This window comes from Lissotriton helveticus, chromosome 10 (genome assembly GCF_964261635.1).
Source record: "Lissotriton helveticus chromosome 10, aLisHel1.1, whole genome shotgun sequence".
Taxonomy (NCBI): domain Eukaryota; kingdom Metazoa; phylum Chordata; class Amphibia; order Caudata; family Salamandridae; genus Lissotriton; species Lissotriton helveticus.
The window spans coordinates 596,705,319-596,719,325 of NC_136071.1; the positions used below are offsets into that span (position 1 = coordinate 596,705,319).

General features: G+C 44.8%; 1 protein-coding gene across 2 annotated transcripts in view; it reads left to right on the top strand.

Moving 5' to 3' along the window:
* Nucleotides 1-14,007, top strand: part of CLCN7 (chloride voltage-gated channel 7) — a 313,583-nt gene that overhangs the window by 287,168 nt on the left and 12,408 nt on the right. For both annotated transcript variants that reach the window (XM_078663121.1, XM_078663122.1), the window contains one exon: nt 1,544-1,720. In XM_078663121.1, the coding sequence (XP_078519247.1) occupies nt 1,544-1,720 (177 nt within the window). The remainder of the gene's footprint in view (nt 1-1,543; nt 1,721-14,007) is intronic.

A 14,007-nucleotide genomic window follows, 5' to 3' on the forward strand; every position in this document is an offset into this window, starting at 1 on the left:
TAAACTTCTGTATTTTTTCACTGAAGAAGAGGTTGGTGGCATTGCATTGTTCTGTGGTTTGCGGAATAGGTGGATCCTGCAGTGGGTGGATACAATGCTGAATTTTCTTGAACAGTGTTCTTCTGTTGGTGGTGTCACTTATGGAATCCTTTAATTATTCTCAACAATTAGCAGTTATTGAGTCACTGTTCCTCACATTAAATTTCATCAGTTCTGTGCTCACTACTATTGAGAGAAGAAAATCCACATGATAGGGATAGTCTACTTTGTACTGTTGTGCGCATCCCCTCAAGAAGCCTAAGACCTATTTGCACATGGTTGGTTCTTGTCTGTAATAGCACAGGGAGCAAATAAAATTGAATAAAATGTGCCTAATGTATTTGCCGTTGATTGCAATTTGTTCAAGCGTTTCCATATATCAGTTTTTGCTCTTCACAGGTAATTGGCCTAAGAAGCATGGGTATGCTACGAAGGGGTCCTGTGACATACTGTCTCATATGAATTCTAGCGTCTCTTCAACAGTGAGCCCCAATAAGGCTGAAATACATCCAGTTTGCTTATGTTCCTGTGTAGTGGTGCCATGTTCAACCACTGGATGATATGCGTGCCATACAAATATGCATAACCTAATATATGGACTAGCAGTTAACAGTCCAATGGGGCAAAAACAAGTTTGTTTCATATATGGTTGGTTCCTGTCGGCAAATGAATGATTGATTCTGCAGTTTCCATCCATGAGTTTCTGTTTTTCTTCCCGAATACAGGCTGACTAAACATATTTTGCAATTTGTCTGCATTACAATGGTCAAGTTTATGAAATTAGCTCTTTTATTTATATTATTCAAGTTGTAAGTTTATATTATATTTACCTTTCAAAACACTGCTTTTTGAATTTTTTTATTTTTGAGTCTTCCAAGGATTCAATACTCTGTTAGGCTTTTTTGTTTTCTTCCTGTGTCAACAGTTGCACTTTAATCAACTTGAATGTTCGTCAGATTAATCAACTTGAATTCATTTGTTTACAACTTGAACGCAGTTGTTTACTGTATGCTGTTTCTTTACCTAAGAGTAATGGACACTATTTGGTCGTTATTATGACTAATTACAGTGTTCTCCCCTGTGAATAATATGAAAATCATTGAGCAGTGGCTCATCGTGTGTGATATTAACCCACCCCCATAGTCATCATCAACAACCTCAAGCTGCTATGTTGCTTTCTCAGGCAGCACATGTGATGCTGGAGAATTGTTCCCTGGTGGTAGTGGACTTCTCTTAATGGGGATGATTGTCTGGTACTGTCTGGAATTGTTTTCTAGGTTTTCTCTAATATATTATGAAAAATGTGCTGGTAGCAACCACACATCAAGGAGAAACTCTCTTCAAACTATGTGGTCGTGCAACTCTTCAGTAGCTTAGCTACCTGCTCCAGACTAGTTTAATAGCATCTATTTAAAAACATGTCCATTGTTGCTTGAACTCCCAGGTTCAGAAAGAGATATTCTTTATGTAATTTTATAAATGATTGTTTTATTTCTTTGCTCAGGTGTTTGTGGAAAGGGCGAATCTGGGCCAAACTCACAAGCGGCTAATGCTAAAAGATTTTCGAGATGCCTACCCAAGGTTCCCTCCAATCCAGTCCATACATGTGTCCCAGGATGAGAGGGACTGCTTGATGGACCTCACTGAATTCATGAACCCATCACCCTACACCGTACCTCAGGTAATGCTGCTACACTCGAACCGCACCATTAATCATCCTGCTTGATATATCCAACCTATGTAAACGCTGTAAACCTTTCTTGCATCTACCTTACTGTTATTGTGAATTAACATTTATACAGCACACTGTCTGCATTAGTATAACATTGCAGCAATAATGACTTCCACACTGTAGGCTCACCCGCTCAGTAAATCATCTTTTGTTGAAACGTGTCTGCATATGAACAGCCCATGGAGGCTAAACCCAGAAGAGCTAAATGATAAAAACTTGATTTTCTGATTCCAGCACCTCAATATTGATGTAAGTTGATTTTGAAGTCCAGCCTACCATATTTTATGCTGGTTGGTGTAACAGAAGACAGTTCCACTGCTCCATGACCCTGCTTATGCACTGTTAGGCAGAGTATCACTTACAAAACTGTTTTCCACATCTGCTGCAGATCTCCAGCAAGTCGCTCTCAAAATCATCTTATTGAACTGCCTTATTTATGGTCTTAGCCTGTATCCAGTCCCTGTACATGTGTCTGCATACCTTATTGGCAGAGTTGACCTGCATATAGTGTATACAGACTGATAGGCATGTCTCTTTAGAGGTCTACATACTAAGGCTACTAAAGTAGAGAAATAGTCTCCAGATACACCATTTAACATTAGATGTTTGAAACTAGAATATGTAGCTGTTGGGTATTCTGCACATAAATATATATAAAAGTACTGAAGTGGACATTGCTATACACCAATTGTGCAAAAAACACAGTTGATGGACAGAATGTAGAACAATGTCATACATTCACCCCAGTACAAGGATCTGGGCCTAAATCCATCGTTTTTTTGCACTCCACCCCACCCTGGGTTAGACACTGGCTATATGCAAATCAGCTCTGACCCTGTGCCTCATGGGAACAGTCCAGTCCGAACTACCAAGCCATGTCTTTCCCAGACCGGAATCAAGCATCCAAGGACCGGTTTCTAGCTATCAGCCTTCATCATCCTGGATAGCTTGACTCCAGTGGTGTGGAGAGCCTGGGACTCACGTCTGAGCATCCCCAGCCCACTCGGGGTGAAATTGCAAAAAACACAGTTGATGGACTGTTCCCAGTGGTATGTATGTATGTATGTATGTATGTATGTGTATATATATAAATTCACTGAAAAAACCATAGGTTATAGACCATATATAGTTAGGAATTAGCATTTAAAAAACCTTATTTTACTCACACAAAACCATTGAAATTCCATATATAGTTAGTAGTACTAACTATATATCGCGCACCCGCAATCCACTGCTGATCATGTCACATATTACATCATTCATGACATGGTCAGTGACATCACTGATGACATCACTGATGACATCTCAAATGACATCACTGATGACATCTCAAATGACATCACTGATGACATCACTGATGACATCCAATCCAAAAATTCTTTATTTCGGCCACATAGGCCATAAAAGAAGCATGAAAAAACATACAGATAAAAGACAGTATATACAATAAAACCAACTGGACCTGCAGTGTACGAAAAAGACAAGCTAAAAAAGATTAACCAGACATTTTCTTCCTTATTATCCATGCTGCCATTAAGAATTTGGAAACCGCAAACACAATGTGGCCCAGGGTATTAGTTTTCATCACCCTGTAGGCCTGCAGGTAGTTACTGAAGCCCAGATTCCGGCATAGAGGGGCTAGCCAGCGCCTCCTCGGGCTCCGATAAGCATGGCAACAGAACATTATGTGTAGATCATCTTCATCCTTAACTTTACAGCATGGGCAAAGCTTGTCGCCCCCTGGCGACCATTTACAGGTGAAGACTTTAGTAGGGAGCGTGCCAAACCTCCATTGCAGGAACAATTTCCTCGCCAAAAGAGGATAGATAAAATCCATAAAAGGTTCAAAAGCATAAGAATTTTTGGATACTAAAAAACGTCCCGTCAGGGTGCCACTGTCACAGGCATTGTCCATATCAGCGAGGGTTTTGTTCTTGTAGAGCTGTGCCAGGGTTTTGCGCGGAATCCTTCTACAACCCTGAGCTGGGTCATCCCATAGGTCTGGCAGATTCAGGCTGGAACATTCCGACTTAATGAGTGCCAGCCACGGGATCTTACCATTAACATCCAGCCTCATAACGTGTATGAGGTCCTGCCTATAGTGATGCAGCTCCTCGGTGGACCATAACCGATGCCAGTACTTCACCGGTTTCGACCGCAGGTCCTCTGCGATTGACGGAAGGCCCAGGTCAAGTCTTAGGGGGAGGAGTGGTGTGCCTTGTGGGAGAGCAAGAAGACGTCTGAGGAAACAGTTTTCCACCCCTGCCATGACAGACCCAGCTTTATGGCCCCACAGCTCACTGCCATACAAGGCAGCTGCCTTCGCCTGGGTCCTGTACATTTCCAGGGCCGGACTGACAGGCTTAAAGGTGGACTTGTTGGATACCCTCAGGAGTGCGCCCGATAACTGGGAGAGTTTCAACCTAGATCTTGCCACCTGGGAATCCCATGTGAGATTTTCTTGAAGTGAGACCCCCAGATATATAAAGGTAGAAACCCTTTCCAGACTAATTTCCCCCAGTTTTGGATTTGGTCTGGTCTTGGTCGGAGGGTTGAAGATCATGAACTTAGTTTTTTCCGTGTTCACCTCCAACCCATGTTGTCGACAGAAGTGACCAAAACCATCCACGATCCTCTGGATCCCCATAGGGGTTTTGGAAAGAAGGAGGGTATCATCGGCAAACATTATTGCCGGAACCCTCCTTCCTGCCAAAACCGGGGCGTCATTATCCCCAACAGCGTCAAGGTGTTGAATGACGCTGTTAATGTACAGACAGAACAGTGTCGGAGCCAAGACACAGCCCTGTCTGACACCTCGGCGGACCGGAAATTTACCCGAGGGCTTGCCATCCCTCCCACACCTCACTACCGCAAAGTTGTTCTCATGCAGCCTAATAATGATTCTGAGGAGGTGGGGGGGAACTCCTAGCTTCTGCAAAACCTCCCATAACTTCCCCCTCGGGACGAGGTCAAAGGCTGACCTCAGGTCCACGAAGACCATGTACAATCGGCCTCCCTCGAACGTAACCGTCTTCCAATACAGGAGAAGGAGGCGAAAGATTTGGTCCATGGTCGACGTGTTCTTCCTGAAGCCAGCCTGAAGGGGGCTCAAGATGTCATTGGCCTCGACCCAGTCTAGGAGATGGTCCAAGATGAGGCGCGCGAAGAGCTTTTGGGGCACATCTATCAGGCTTATAGGCCTGTAATTGGAAGGGAGCAGAGTAGAACCCTTCTTGTGGATGGGCACAATCTCTGCCCCCAACCACGACCCAGGGATCGCCATACCTCCGAGAATGGCATTAAATAGAACGAGAAGGTATGGGCCCCAGATATCCGGGTGGTGCCTAAATAGATCCCCGGGTAACCTATCCAGGCCTGGCGCCTTCCCCGCTGCTAGACGTTCTAGGGCAAGCTCCACTTCCCCCAGGGATAGTTCCATTCTGAACTCCTGAGTGCCCAAGGGCAATTGCAGCTCTGCGGCCGGGCAGGAACTAGTGTCTTGGTAGAGAGCCCCAAAATGGGCCTCCCAGACCGCGGGAGCTATATTAGACTCAATCGCTTTGCTGAGTTCCCCTGACCCATTATTTACAAGGGCCCAGAATTTCCGGGAGTCCCTGATTTTGAGGGCATCGTAGAGGTCCTGCCAATGGTTCCAGTCCCACTCGGTCCTTGCAGCCGCCAGCACTGATTTATGGTGATTCCTTAAGTCGCGGACTTTAGCCTTGTCTGACCCCTCTTTTATGGCTGCAATGAGCTCAGCTTTTGCTGCCCTGCAATCTGGGGTATACCAGGTGGGGACAGGGGTCCTTTTCTTTCGGATTGGGACCTCCGGATGGAATACCCCGGCCAAGTCCCTCACTAAAACCTGATGAATATTTCCCAGTTTCTCGTGGTAATCGGGGGTTCTTTGATCGTTCAGGAGAGCATCCACCTCCACAAAGCTTGGGAGTGCCAGCTCATATAATTTCTTAATGGACTCTTCCGACCTCACCAACTTTCCCCACTTAACCCGGCGCCTGTTTGTGGTAAGGAGCAAATCCCCCATGTCGACCCCTTGGCCAGCTGGGGATGAGTCCGTCAAGGGCAAAGGGCACAAGATGTTTAGGCAGAGGGCGTTGTGGTCGCTGTCTGACCTCTTAATTACAGTCCAACACTTTGGGCCAAAGTGTGATGTCCACCATGATGTAATCTAGCCTCGACTCATGGCCCCTCCTGTTGAAAGTACACACCGAGGGGGTATCGGAAGGCGTACGACCATTACACGCCCTCAGCGCGCTATTCAGTGTAAGGGACATGAGTTGTAAGGCTAGAGGGGACCAGGCTTTAGGGTGAGGAGAAGAAGAGGGTGGAACCCCCCAGTGGTCGTCCTCGGCCGTAAGGACACCATCGAGTAAACCTTCCAGAGGTTCAAAGTGGCAATTGAAGTCTCCTCCAAGTACCACCTTGTAATCACCCGGAAGTTGGCCCAAGAAGGAAGCCAAATCATTTAGGGTGGGTGATTCACTTGGCGAGGCCACATCTCATTTGACATTACTGATCACATCACTGATGACATCATTCATGTGATAATACGATGAACCTCTTCAGACTCTAATATAACCTTAGATACACTCAGTGTAAACAGACACTCACAGACTGTCACTCATCCATGGAGTTACTTACACACCTAGTCAGTCATGCAAAGAATCAATCACACCTCAATTTCCTCAACTATACAGTTATACACACCTTACTTATTCAAACATATACTAACACATATTTACTCTCTTTTACAATCCCTGATACAAGTTCACAATGATCCATACAGCCACTCACACATTCACTGACTCTTATGCACAGTTATTTATATATGCCAATTCTCACATGTACTGTGTTTTACATATGTACTTACTTTGACATGTAGCACTGAGATATCCATTCACTCACCAATGCACTCATGCACACAGTCAACCACCCATACAGCTGTTTCCACATGAACTTTTGAACCCATACATCTAGTGAATCAACTGCTCACACATCTATGCATAGTCATACACCTCCCAGCCACCCACACACACACTCAGTCTCCCATACAAATACTTGAGCAACCAATCAATAACCCATATACTTACTCATATAGCTACTGATCAACACATGCAGCAGTTTACAGAACAACAAACATAATGACGCACAAATTAAGACAGTTCGTCACTAACCCATGCACTCAGTGAGACACATTTAACCACTCACTCATACAGTCAGGCATGCACCTACTAAATCCTTCATCCAGACACTTCTACATCCACTCAGTCTTCAATATGTAAGACATATTTTAACTTTACAGAAATACACAGTCACTGGATGTTGTCATCAGTGATGTCATTTGAGATGTCATCAGTGATGTCATTTGAGATGTCATTTGAGATGTCATCAGTGATGTCATCAGTGATGTCATTTGAGATGTCATCAGTGATGTCATCAGTGATGTCACTGACCATGTCATGAATGATGTAATATGTGACATGATCAGCAGTGGATTGCGGGTGCGCGATATATAGTTAGTACTACTAACTATATATGGAATTTCAATGGTTTTGTGTGAGTAAAATAAGGTTTTTTAAATGCTAATTCCTAACTATATATGGTCTATAACCTATGGTTTTTTCAGTGAATTTTCAAGGTTTTGTAAATGCTAATTCCTAACTATATATGGTCTATAACCTATGGTTTTTTCAGTGAATTTCAATGGTTTTTTAATAGCAAATATCATAAGCTGTCGATTGTCAAGTACGTGGTAAGAAAAAACATTTTCGTGTTTATGCACACTGATCTGCTTTCAATGCTGCCCCCCCCCCTCATTTCTATTAGGAGTACTCTCTCTTTCCAGATAGTGAAGGTTAGTTAACGCAGGCCTTTGCCCCCGTTGTAATCCGTCGTGCCTGCTTCTCTCTCCATTTGATTGATTGTTATCCAAGCATTTGCAAACAAGCACAGAATCGCCATACTCTGTTTAGTCTTTGCAGATAGTGAAGGATAGGTAAATGCAGACTTTTGTCCCCATTGTAATCCGTCATACATATTTTTCTCCCCATTGATTGATTGATTGAATCGAGCATTGAATTGTTCGAAGTTGGTTCTCTTAAGGATCTTCTCTGCCTGCAAACGGGGAAGAATAGGAATATTCTGTCTCCCTTTGCAGATAGTGAAGGGTAGGTAACGCAAACCTTTAACACATCGTGCCTATTTCGTTCCTCATTGATTGATTGTTTGCCCGAACATTGACTGTTTGGGAATTGGGTCTTTTTGGAGGTATTCCCTGTTTGCAAATAAACATAGGAAAATCTTTGCAAGTAGTGAAAGGGTAGGTAATGCGGACCTTTGTCCCCCGTTGTAATCTGTCATGCCTATCTACTCCCCACTGATGGATGCACCTGTTTCACCCGGACCATTTACTAGAGATAGGTCATCTGGCCCGACCAGAGAGCACCCCTAGTGAAAAGGACATATGCAATAATAACGAAGTGATCACTGTATCCTGTTAACAGAAACTTTAGCATGAAACAACCTGGAAAGAAAGGAATAGGAAAACAAAAATCAGTAGGCCACTGATGAACTTTTTATTAAATAACAAACAAAGAAACGATAACAATACGTAATGATAAAACCTATTATTGTCCTAGAAACAAGAAACGTTAGAAGTAAGCCCGTAATAAGAAACCTGAAAACAGTAAGAGAAACCAAGTGTGACATTGCAACGGCCACAAGGCAACGAGGCTTCATCGCCCCTCACTGCCCCAAAACGTGTCTGTCCCACCGCCTGCCACGGCCAAATAACGGCAAACTGGGAAAGATACAAGTCAGCAGACATCCGCCCCATTCTGGAAACTTCCAAAGTGCATCAGGTTTCCGGCTACGCCCAGCCGGAAGCAACACATATAAGGCGGGTCCTGCTGCCAACCGTCGGTAGAAGATCATCACGTAGGGTGTAGCCGGAGGAAAGGCCGAGGCCAATGGCACCCGTCCAGGGGGATTGCTACGTTCACCCTGGAGAGTTGCAAGGGGGGGAATGTCTGTGTCCTCGACCCTCCCCTCTCTCTCCCAGTCCGGCCACCATCAACCAGAGGCCGAGGCCGACGGGATCCGGCCGCGGTGGCGGTAACCCTGGAGAATTGCAGGTTAGACCCTCTCTCTCCCAGTCTGGGCCAGCATCCATGGAGGGCCTGGGAGTGGAGAGGCCACTGCACGAAAGGCCCAGGAGAGGCACCACACGCCAAGGCCTGCCCCACCGGATGAGCCAAGGAACCCGTTCATGGGGCCAGAGCAAAGGGCGTCCGGCCGCCATCCACCGGAGGTCCGGCCCAAAGACGGACGGGACATTTCTTCTTTATTTTATAATGGCTGCGACAACACTGGGGGGGATGTCTTGCACATGCCTCCGACCCCCCCCCCCTCGTCCTCATCGCCTGGTCCGGCCATAACAAATGTCAAGCGAGACGCCGTGGGGTGCACTGGGTGGGAGAGACGGTGCGAACAGGCCTCTTCCGCCTCCCCAGGTGGAGGCTTCCCAGCTGCACCCTCAGCGCTCCAGGCGCCCGGAAAAGGGTTCTTCCACTGTGGCGATGCTGCAACGTCTCGCCCGGCAGGGTGGAGCCCGTCCGCTCATTTGACCCCGCGATCGCCGGTAGCTACCAAACTCTCAAAATGGCGGTCGACCTGGCAAGAGCGGGCCCAGCATAAAGAAATGGCCCGGTCACTGGTTGACTCCACCACCGTAGTCCTCCACGACCTTGAAGATTCTAGAGGAGCCGCGGGAGTCCCCGACCCCCGCAGACACCCCCGATGGGGAATGACTGCCATGATCGCCCGTGGAGTGACGAAACTGTAGCCGCGGGACGTCGGCGCTCCCATGCTGGCGCCAGCCTCAGTTTGAATGACTAGAATCCTGCAGACCTCAGTTCCGGTGAAAGCACAGTGTGACCCGGTAGGAAAAATTGTTGCACCCCCTCCCCTTTTTGACTGATGGTTCAAACCACCGATCCTTTCCTTTGCCCTTTTAACGGAACTTTGGACTGCCTCCCCCCTCCCCCCCCCCCCCCCCGCGGCGCCCCACGCCGTTATTTGGTGGGCGGCAACTTACTGGACATCACCTTGGTGCCATCCAGATTTCAGCGCGTTCTGCTGCCTTGGAACTATTCGCACAACAGACCGCTACTGACGACCCACCCCCCGGGACGCCCCACGCCGGATACCCAAATCAGTGCGGCACCCAGGCAACATCTTCTGAATTTTCATAATTTGAAAGAACTAGTAACATGTCCTCATCAAGAATTTCCTCTTCAATCATCTCATCAGGAATCTCCTCATGAAAAGTCTGCAATGATGATTCTTGTAACTCTATGGTCTCCAAACATTCGATAAATTCGCCATCAAGAGATTGATCAAAAAAATCATTCAAGTCATCTCCTCCTTGTGAGAATATTTCATTATTGGTGCTGTCAATTTCAATAAATGTAGTGGATAATTCAAAAGAAATTACCACGGTCTCTTCATTGTTTAAATGTTTTTACTGTTTTTGTTTTGTTGTATATATTTATAAGTTATTAAAGTTTTATATTCCTACTACTTTGTTGGAGTGCTATATATTTTTAATGTGACACATAATTGTAAAAACTTTGATGTACAAAGAGTCATCCCTGGAATCTTCCGCTTCAGGCTCGGTCCCCTCCCCAATCACAATACAGGATGGTTTTCAGATAGTAGGAACGCGTGTGGTGTGACGGATCTCATCGGGTGTGGGCCTTGATCTACTATAACTCCTTTGAAGAGGGGTGATTCTTTACAGCTGGGGCCATAAACTACATCTGCAGGGCTAGCTGATAGCCTGGGACCGGCCTGGACAATCGGACACAGAGGAAGAGGAGTGTCAGAGGGTGCGGTAGTGAATAGGGCGAAAGGGAGGTGTCGGGCGGGCACAGGGTGTGATTCTCAGGGAAGAGCAGCGCAGATGGGGGGAGGTTTATTGCCCATGCATAAGACAGAGAGCGGGGGTGACCAGTGCCTGGGGAAGATGCTTGCGAGGGTGGGGAGCCATGCTACGGATCGACAGCGTGCAGAGAGTGGGTCTGGTCAAGGCATCTAAAATGGCTGCCGTGCACGACAAAAGTGTGGCATTTGAAAAAAGGCAAGATGGCGCAGACAATGTTTTTCAACACTTCCTCATTTCCTTCGAATCGAACGTTAACAGACGTTGGGGCATATTACCAAAGTTAAGCGATATTTATCCCTAACGATGCTTAGCAACAAATTTTTTACCGCTAAGCATCGTCAGAAATTATCGCAGATAAACCTTGCTATTATCAAGGTTTATCGCAAATGCCATAAAAAACGGCCGCAATGCATTAATATTGCTGAAAAGTCAGCGATATTCATGCATTACCGAGCTAATGCTCTTAGCCATGTTATCCACCTCCCATTGGATGACATGGCTAAGAACTGCTCAGGACAGGTGTTACTTTTTGGAGATATTCGCGCTTAGCGCGAATATCTCCAAAAGTTGGTAATAGGAGATAGCGATGTTAGCGACTGTTTCCAGTCGCTAACATCTTGGCATGCCCACTTTGCATGTCATTAGTGATAAATATCACTGACATGCAAAGTGGAGCCCAAGATGGTCGCTATCTCCTACTAGCGGTCGCTAACTGGTGTTAGCGACAGCTACGTAATACGGAGATAATTTTATCTCCGCTTTCTTGGCTTTTAAAGCCAAAAAAGCGGAGATAAACCCCCTTGATAATATGCCCCGTTATCTCTCCCACACTACCGGTCCCCCTGGGCTTAAACGCCGAGATGGTAGGGACTGCATCCCGTGGAGATAGGCCGACACGTCACTCAGCAGAAAAACAAGTCTATAAACATACAATAAGTTAAAAGTCAATCATTCTTCTTTCCTTGTAGTACGCTCCCCAGTCCACTTCCCGTTACGCTAACCGGGCGCACCCCACCAAAAAAACGTTTTTTTGTTTTTTTTTTGCCCCTCCAAAAAGAACCAATTTTTGCACTCTATACTATAAGTCTTTTTTTATACTACAATCACTTCGCTACAACCTCATAAATTAAAAATAAAAATGAATAATGTCTCAAACAATTTTTGATTTCTAAATATAAATTTATTCTTCTGAATTTTCATAATTTGAAAGAACTAGTAACATGTCCTCATCAGGAATTTCCTCTTCAATCATCTCATCAGAAATCTCCTCATGAAAAGTCTGCAATGATGATTCTTGTAACTCTATGGTCTCCAAACATTCGATAAGTTCGCCGTCAAGAGATTGATCAAAAAAATCATTCAAGTCATCTCCTCCTTGTGAGAATATTTCATTATTGGTGCTGTCAATTTCAATAAATGTAGTGGATAATTCAAAAGAAATTGCCACGGTCTCTTCATTGTGATCCATTTTATTTTGACATTTCCTGCTGTAAATTGCAGAAAAAAATAATCACTTTCATTTATCGTTTTTAGTAATACATAATATAAAACTAACTTTATCAAGTATTTAGTATAACAGAAGGACTGAAAATGAATAACAGAAAACATTTTTCAAATTATCTTAAAGTGTACAACATAGTTCCACTTACAAATTAACAACTCACCTTTTTGAAAGTAGAAGTGTTAGTACTGTGTAAATCAAACACCAGAAATTGAGCACCAAAAATTCCTCACAAATGTACCTCAGACAGTAGTATCACAAAATGGCTGTGGTTTCCTCTCATTTTTGATATATACATAACCAATTAACTTTCATCACACACAAATACATAACCAAAGTAACATTTTAATTGGTTCTAAATTTCAACACTTTCAAATGTGTTTTCCCCATGCAATTTTCCATAGGACATTTAGATACGTCTACAGCCTGAATGGCTGAACGGAATTACACCAAACTTGGCAAAATGGTACATCAAACCTAAGAGGTCAGTGAGGATCTACTATGCCCCCTTATGGTCATTTGCCCCTTCGCTTTGGCCTCCTCTTGTCTCTCGATCCTACCGAGAGACAAGATGGCGGCCGCTACGGACTGTTTGGTTCTCCGGCGTCTGTAAAGATTCCAATCAGCTTCGCAAAGCTACGTAACGCGAAAAGTACACGAAGCGGAGCGCTGTTACAGATATATATCTTTTTTTGAACGTTAATTTCTCAAAATCCACTGGAGCACATATATTGAGACCTAGCAAAGGCACATCGGGCTACCAGTCCCTACAATTTTGCCAAGTTTCGTGCAAATCCATTCAGCCGTTCGATTATTATTTTTATTTTTTTTTTGCCCCGCGGGGCCCTTTTAAAACCTCCACATCAAACCTAGGGGGTCAGGGAGGATCTACTATGCCCCCTTATGGTCATTTGCCCCTTCGCTTTGGCCTCCTCTTGTCTCTCGATCCTACCGAGAGACAAGATGGCGGCCGCTACGGACTGTTTGGAATGTTTACAGACGCCGGAGAACCAATCAGCTTCGCTTCACAAAGCTCCGTAACGCGAAAAGTACGCGAACTGGAGCGCTGCCTGGTCCGCTGTTACAGATATATATCTTTTTTTGAACGTTAATTTCTCAAAATCCACTGGAGCACATATATTGAGACCTAGCAAAGGCACATCGGGCTACCAGTCCCTACAATTTTGCCAAGTTTCGTGCAAATCCATTCAGCCGTTCGGGCTAAAAGTGAGGCCAACCGCCCTATGGAAAACTCAATGTTAAAAACACGTTTTGGGACCCCCCTTTTTTCTCGGCCCCCCCTTGACGAAACCCCCCCAAATTTTCAGGGGCTGCTCAGAAACAAAATGTTCCATTTTCCTGAAAATTTCAGCCAATTCCGTCCACAAACGCCAAAGTTATTAGACATAGAATTTTCAAAAATCCCATAGAGAAAAAATCCTAACTATATATACCTACTGGCGACCGCCAGTAGGTAATATATATATATATATATATATATATATATATTAGTAGAGACCCCCTGTAGTCACACTCGGGGGAAACAAAAACATGGAAGCCGATGATTAGATAGTAGCACATAATATTGAAATGGTCATGACTGCAGGGGGTCTCTCCCACTTTCTCGATAGTTTTAGCATATTTCAGATGAAACTATGAGTTGGGCTTTCCACTACGTAGTGTGAATGATCATAGCTAAAGTATGTTGAACTCCTGTCCAGCTACGTACGTTTGCCTGCATATATTTAGAGGTGATTTACCCAAGGAATG